The following is a 7727-nucleotide window of genomic DNA, read 5'->3' as shown; positions in this document are numbered from 1 at the left end:
ACAAAAAATACACCAAATTATTTTACAGGGTTAGCTTGAATTAAAAGCGTTAATTTCTGTTCATGTTAGTAATGAAAAAAGAAACAAAAGGGCTATGATTATAAAACCATACTTGAATTTATGAGATATAGTATACATTAATTGACTCACAGCAAGGATAGTTCTCCAGAAGAAAACAGCAACTGAAGCAATTCCCAAGAAGGCAGTAATAAGTACAGGTTTCCATGGCAGTCCATAAAAATCAGGCCCAGGCTGAACGTCATCAGGCAATGTAGAAACTATCTGAAAAGGGCATGTTAGAAATAATGAGAAACCTTAAAGAAACTTAACATAAAGCAGTCACAAAGACTCACCCATAGAAACTCTAAAACAACTCTGTCAGATACCTATCCACTCAAAAATCTTCTGTAGCTCTCACTGCTTCAAGAAAAATAGGACACTGGGAGTCTTATTCTCATTGTTTGGCTTGTAGTGTTTCGAAGTATTATGAGTTTAAATGTCTTTAGGTTGAGCATGTATTTCTAGTTTGCAATAGGCCCTGATACAGTATGTTATCTAAAACACGGCTAGAATCTCTCTGGATCATACTTTTCTCTTGAATAAGTTGGTTTTTGTTGCTTAAGAAAACACATAAGACAAAAAACCTTAGATATACAAGTGATCAACTTTTTATGGCTAAAAATAAAACCAATATTATGATAATGAATACCACAAAGAATGTGCTATTCCTCTAAGATTTACAATCTTAAATCAATTCTTACATAAACAACAAATGCTGAGTAAACTATGATAGCTCCTGATAACTGATCTACATAAACTGCTTTGAATTTAGTGTCTTAATTCTAAATGTTTCCTTGAAAGACAGTACATTAAACACCTGTCTGCTCTATGCTGTTTTCACGGCCCTCTACAAGCACACTATCATACTGGCCCCATCCCCCAACAGAGCCTGGGGGTTATAGTGAAAAGACCTGTAGGCTGTTTTGATCATGGCTGTACACAAGAACATAAAGTGCTGTCATTTCGTTAAGTACTCAATTAAAAAAAAAAAGTGAGAAACCTCAAACACACTTCCACCTGACTCCCTAAACAGCATAAAACGTCTTGCCTTCCTCGGATCTGACACTCCGTTTCTCCTTTGCATAGACAATCAGTGCACCCACTCTGCTTAGAATTCGTCCACCCGCCTGCCGAAGGTGGGGTCCCTCCCTGGGAATGGGGACCGTCACCTCCAGCAGCTTGGCTATGAAGGCTGCGTAGAGCACCGACAGGGGTCCCAGAAGTTCCGGGTCCCCCGGGGTAGCGGGGAGAGAAGATACAGTGGCAGGTAATGAGTCCATTGTGTAGAACAGCTGAACACAAGCGACACTTCCCTGCGGAATGGCACTGGGCCCCTGTGTTTCAGAGCTTCCTCCTTCGGAAAGGCCCCAACTCAGGGGACAGACACTGGGATTGAACTTCGCCTTCGCTGCCGGCACTTTCGCTTTAGGCCTCCTATAAAACACGTCATCAGCCACTGCCCCCTGGCGCACGCCACCGCACCTAAGGAGCCGGCCCTTGGCGACGGGGCTACAGTGGACGGAACCAACTGTCGAGGGGGGGGGGGAGCAAATAGAGCTGGAGCGGAAGAATCCAAGTAAAGAGAGGCGGGGGTGATTCGTGCTTCCGCCGGGAACCAGCGATTTAAAAAGCCCTGAACAAGGAGGCCAGGGAGCTACCCAGAGGAGGATTGTGGGCGGCAGCTGGGTAAATAGAGAAAGGCAGGCCTCTCGTGCCAGCCCGGAGCTGGCCCTTCCTGTCACAGCGCGGAAGGACCACCACTCAGATGTGGTGCCATTGCCCTGCGCGGTCTTTCTGCCCTGCCCACTCAGTCCTCTGCTTACTGTTCCGCCTCCAGGCCTCCTTTGCACACGCTCTCTTACATTCTTGCTGACACTCTATTAAAAAGCCTTACCCAGGAGTCATGGGTACCAAGCCTACCCCCCTCATGCACATGGGCAGTTATGGGTCCCACTTTTTATTTTGGACGGTAGCTGTGGGGAAGAGGAGGGAGTCTTCCTATGTTGCCCAGGCTGGACTCAAACTCTGGGGCTCAAGCCATCTGAGAAGCTGGGACTACAAATGGCTGGCCACATCTTAAGGTTATATGGCTTGTGGAAAAGGACAAGGATAATGAATAGTATGGAAATCACATTCCAAAAGTTGAAGAAACTTGGGGCATTTGATATGTGGGGGAAACAGATGATATCTGTAGATAAAGATACCATTCTTAGACTTTTAAAGGTCTATCTTTGGCCAGGCACGGTGGTTCACGCCTGTAATCCCAGCATTTTGGGAGGCCAAGGCAGGCGGATCACGAGGTCAAGAGATGGAGACCATCCTGACTAACATGGTGAAACCCCATCTCTACTAAAAATACAAAAATTAGCTTGGCATGGTGGCGGACGCCTATAGTCCCAGCTACTCTGGAGGCTGAGGCAGGAGAATCTCTTGAACCCAAGAGGAGGAGGTTGCAGTGAACAGAGATCGAGCCACTGCCCTCCAGCCTGGCAACAGAGCAAAAACTCCATCTCAAAACAAAACAAAACAAAAAGCCTAAAGTCAACTCAGAGGAACAATCCAGCAAGAAGAAACAGGAAAACCCTGAGAAAGAAGAGAAATGAAGGGTGCAATGTGAGAGGAGAGTGAGATCTATAATCATAGAATAGTACTGGCCCAATAATGCAGACAGATCACAGGGCAGAATAAAAAATCCAGAAATAGACCCAACTGCACTGGAAATTTGGGATACAGCAAGTCAGCTGGGGAAAAACAGAGTTTTTAATAAGTGGTATTACATATCTAGATAACAATGTGGAAAATGATAAAATTGGATCTTTTTCTTATCATTCATAAATTCCAAGTGAATCAGAAACCTGAATGTAAAAAATGAAAACAAGTAGTAGAAAAAATTGTGTGAATGTCTCTATGTATTATGTGAGTGGGGAAGACCTTCCTCATTATGTATCAAAATCTAAAAGCAACAAAGGAAAAGATTTGTAAATTTGGTTACAGAAAAACAAAAAAAATTACCCAATCCCAATCCACAAAAATTGCAAAATAAGCAGAGTTGGCAATGATAACCTAAAAAAAAATATTTGTAACATATTTTGAAGGATTAATATTCCTAACATATAAAGTGCTTTATAAATAAGAAGATGGTGGTCAGCAAACCTAGAGAAACATGGGCTGAGGAAATAAGCAGATCCCACGAAAAGAAATGCAAATAATTAAAAAACATAGAAACGTGCTCTGCCTCACTCATAATAAAAGAAATACAAATTGAACCTTACAATGAAATATGATTTCTCACTTATCTTGGCAAGATCCAAACATTTGACAACACACTCTGTAGGTGAGAGAATGTGGAGGAAGCAGGCACTCTCATTCTCTGCTGATTTTTATATAAAATCATACAACCCCTATGATTTGGCAACGTCTCCCAAAATAACTTGTTTATTTACCTACTGACTCAACAACCCCACTTCTAAAGATCTATCTCAAAGATACTGGGGATCTAACAATAAATGCTGGAAAAAATATATGCACAAAACTATATTATTCGAGCATTACTTATAACAAAAGACTGGAAACAACCAAAATGGTCATCAATGAAAGACATATTGAATACAATGAAGTCTACTGTGAAGCTATAAAAGAAAATAATTTTATATGCTGCTAGGGTATGGCATCAGAATACATTTTTTAAAAAGGTAAAATAGAGGTCTGTCTTCAAGTTGAATAAGTCTACATTTATCTAAGAAAGTAAGGATTTTTTTCTTTACAGCATTGAAGGAAATATGACATTCAGTAAGTTATGTGTATTTAAAGTGCACAGTTTGATCATTTTGGCATATGAACACACCTGTGAAACCATCATCACAACCAACATACTGAACCTCCCAAAAGTCTCCTTTATTCCCTTTGTAATCTCCTGCTCCTTTTCACCCTTCCCTGCCCCCCCAAGCAGAATTTCTGTTCTAGTAGATTAGTTTGCATTTCATAAAGTTGGATATGTATGTAATAATGCATGATTATATTTTCTCTAGCTTCTCTCATTCAACATAATTTGAGGTTCACCCACATTGCTACACGTATCTATAATGGTTCACTTATTTTTATTGCTGAGTAGTATTTCACTGCATGGGTGTACCACAATCTGTTTATCTGTCACCTATGGATGGATACTTGTTTTTTCCCAGTTTTAGGCTTTTATAAATAAAACTGCCAAGGCTATCACGAAGATGAATCTGCTGCAGCTAGAAATGCTCAAGAACCAGCTGGACCAGGAAGTGGAGTTCTTGTCCATGTCCACTGCTCAGCCCAAGGTGGTACGGACCAAGTATGTAGAAGCCACAGACTAAACATGCTGAATAAGAGCAACGAGGGAAGAGAATTACTCATCCCATTGACAAGTTCTATGTATGTCCCTGAGAAGCTGCATGATGTGGAATATGTACTCATGGATGTGGGAGCTGTGTACCATGTAGAGAAGATAGCTGAGGATGCCAAGGACTTCTTCAAGAGGAAGACAGACTTCCTAACCAAGCAGATGAAGAAAATTCAGCCAGCTCTCCAGGAGAAGCACGCCATGAAACAGGCTGTCATGGAAATGATGAGCCAGAAGATTCAGCAGATCACAGCCCCGGGGGCAGGGAGTGATCTCAACAAACTCTACTGCTAAGGCCTGAGAGTTTGTTGCAGAAATGGAGCAAAGGGACATCCTTTGGGCGTGGTTTCCTGATGCCAGCGAAGGGAAGGGTCTTATGTTTAATGCCAATAAATGTGCCAAAATAAACTGTCAAGAAAATCGATCTACAAGTCTTTCTATGCATGTATAATTTATTTTCACTCGGGTAACTCTCTCTTGGGTAAATGTTTAGGAGACGAATGGCTAGATCACATGACCAGTATAGGTTTATCTTCTTAAGAAGCTAACAAGCTGTAGGCCGGGCGCGGTGGCTCAAGCCTGTAATCCCAGCACTTTGGGAAGCTGAGGCGGGTGGATCACAAGGTCAAGAGATCAAGACCATCCTGGTCAACATGGTGAAACCCCGTCTCTATTAAAACTACAAAAAATTAGCTGGGCATGGTGGCACATGCCTGTAGTCCCAGCTACTCAGGAGGCTGAGGCAGGAGAATTGCCTGAACCCAGGAGGCGGAGGTTGCGGTGAGCCGAGATCGCGCCATTGCACTCCAGCCTGGGAGTGTTTTAGTGTGCTTACTTGCAATCAGTATATCTTCCTTGGTAAAGTATTATTTCACTGGGCTACATTTTTAGATGAATTTTTAGAGTTCTTTATGTATTCTGAATACAAACCTTTTATCAGATACATACTTTGCAGTAACTCTTTCCCAGTGTGTAGTTTGTATAAGTGTATTTTGAAGATATGTTTTTATTTTGATTAAGTCCATATTATCAAATTTCTCCTTTATGAATCATACTTTTGATGTCAACTGTAAGAAATCTTTACCTAATCCAAGTTCAATAAAATTTTCTCTTAATTTTTCCTAGAAGTTTTATAGTCTTAGGTTTTACATTTAAGTCTACAACCTGCTTTGAGTTAATTTATGTACATGATGTGACGTATGGCTCAATTTTTTGCTTATAAATATCTAATAGTTTTGGTACCATTTATTGAAAAGACTTTCCTTTCTTCATTTAACTGTCTTTGCACCTTTGTCAGAAGTCCATTGTCATACACGTATAAATCTATTTCTGGATTTTCTATTTTGTTCCAATGGCCTATTCATCTGCTGTCCTAATTACTAGAGCTTTATAGTAAGTCTCGAAATTACATGATGCTTGGGCTATGCTAGGTTCTCTGATTTGCAGAATTAATTTGTCATTTAAAAAAAATCCTTCTGAGATTTTCATTGGGGTTATGTTGATGGAAGTGATCAAATTGGGGAGCTTAACAATATAGTCTTCTGACTCATAAACAAGGTATATCTCTCCATGTATTTAGGTCTTCTTTAATTTCTATCAGCAATATTGCACCATTTTCAATGCATATGTCTTACACACTTTTTGCCACATTTAACCGTAAGTACTTCATATTTTTCATACTATTGTACATGGAATTTAACTTCAATTTCCAATGGTTCATTGCTAGTATATATAAATACAATTGCTTTTAGAAGTAAATTTTTATCTAGCAACCTTACTAAACTTAGTACACCTAGATTTGTTTCTACATCCCACCAGATTTTATGCATGTTGACCGCAAAAAAAGACAATTTTACTTCTTTCCCAATCTGGATGCATTTTATTTCTTTTTCTTGCCTTAGTGCACTGGCTGCTGCCTTGCAATGTTGAACAGATGTAATGAGAGTAGACACTCGTTTCACTTCTGGATATTGGGGGAAAACAATCATTAACTACAAAGTATTATGTTCATTTTCAGTTTTTCATAAAAGTGATTTAAGTTCCATTCCTAGTTTGTTGATATATTGTTTTTTAAATTACACAGTAATTCAATGTTAGATTTTTTCCAAAGGGGGTTTTCTGTGTTTATTGAACTGAATATATGGATTGTCTTTTTTAAGTTTGTCATTACGGTTAATTTTACACTGATTTTCAAATGTTAAACAAACTTTGTATTCTTGTTATAAACCCTATTTGGTCATAGAGTATTTTCTTTTTATATATTGTTGGATTTGACTTGCTAAAGTTTAGAATTTTTTTTACCAATGTTTATGAGAGATACTGGCCTGTGGTTTTCCTTCTTATTTGTCTTGTCTTTGCCTTGTTTGGATATCCTGGTAATATTAGCTTCATAAATGATCTGGGAAGTTATTTTCTGCTCTTCAGTTTAATAGAAGAGTTTGTGTAGAATTCGTATTATTTCTTCCTTATAAGTTTACTATAATTCAGCAGTGAAGCCATCTGGGCCTGGGACTTCCTTTGTGGAAAGGTTCTGAGCTATAAATCCAATGTATTTATTTATCCTTTTGAGACAGAGTCTTGCTCTATTGCTCAGGATAGAGTGCAGTGGTATGATCTCGGCTCACTGCAACCTCCACCTCCCGGGTTTGAATGATTCTCCTGCCTCAGCCTCCTGAGTAGCTAGGATTACAGGTGTGTGCCACCACGCCTGGCTAATTTTTGTATTTTTAGTAGAGACAGTGTTTCACCATGTTGGTCAGGCTGGTCTCAAACTCCTGACCTTGTGATCTACCCACCTTGGCCTCCCAAAGGGCTGGAATTACAGGTGTGAGCCACCACACCCAGCCAAATGCAATTTATTTAATAGTCATAAGGTTATCTGTTTCTTCCTTAAAGAGGTTTTGCAGTCTGTGTCTTAGAATTTCTTCATCTAAACTGTCAAACTAGTTGACATAAGTTACTCATAATATTCCCTTATTATCATTCTAACATCTGAAGAATCTGTGGTGATGTCTTTCTGATTGCTGCTATTGGTATCTGTATCCCTTCTTTCCCTGTTCACTCTGGCTATTAATCTCAAAGAACCAGGTTTTGGTTGCATTGATTTTCTCTCTTTTCCTTTTGTTTTCTATTTCATTGAATTATGCTCTTGTCTTCACTAGTTCTTTTCTTCTGCTTAATTGAGGATTAGTTTGCTATTCTTTTTCTAGTCTCTTATGGTGGAAAATAAAGTCACTTTTTTGAGATCTTTTTTTTTTCTAATATAGGTAGTGCTATACATTTCCCACTAGTGCTTTGG

The 7727-nt window shown here is 39.5% G+C and overlaps 1 protein-coding gene and 1 pseudogene across 1 annotated transcript in view; one reads left to right on the top strand and one right to left on the bottom strand.

Annotated features, from left to right (window-relative positions):
• MIA3 (MIA SH3 domain ER export factor 3) overlaps positions 1-7727 on the bottom strand; it is a 53998-nt gene that overhangs the window by 21684 nt on the left and 24587 nt on the right. The window contains exon 7 of the mRNA XM_017526283.2: positions 151-282. Coding sequence (XP_017381772.1) covers positions 151-282 — 132 coding nt within the window. The remainder of the gene's footprint in view (positions 1-150; positions 283-7727) is intronic.
• LOC108302600 lies at positions 1964-5083 on the top strand (annotated as a pseudogene).

Source organism: Cebus imitator, unplaced genomic scaffold (assembly GCF_001604975.1).
Source record: "Cebus imitator isolate Cc_AM_T3 unplaced genomic scaffold, Cebus_imitator-1.0 Scaffold42, whole genome shotgun sequence".
Taxonomy (NCBI): Eukaryota; Metazoa; Chordata; class Mammalia; order Primates; family Cebidae; genus Cebus; species Cebus imitator.
The sequence above is the reverse complement of the archived record's forward strand: the minus strand, read 5'-3'. Positions and strand labels throughout refer to the sequence as shown.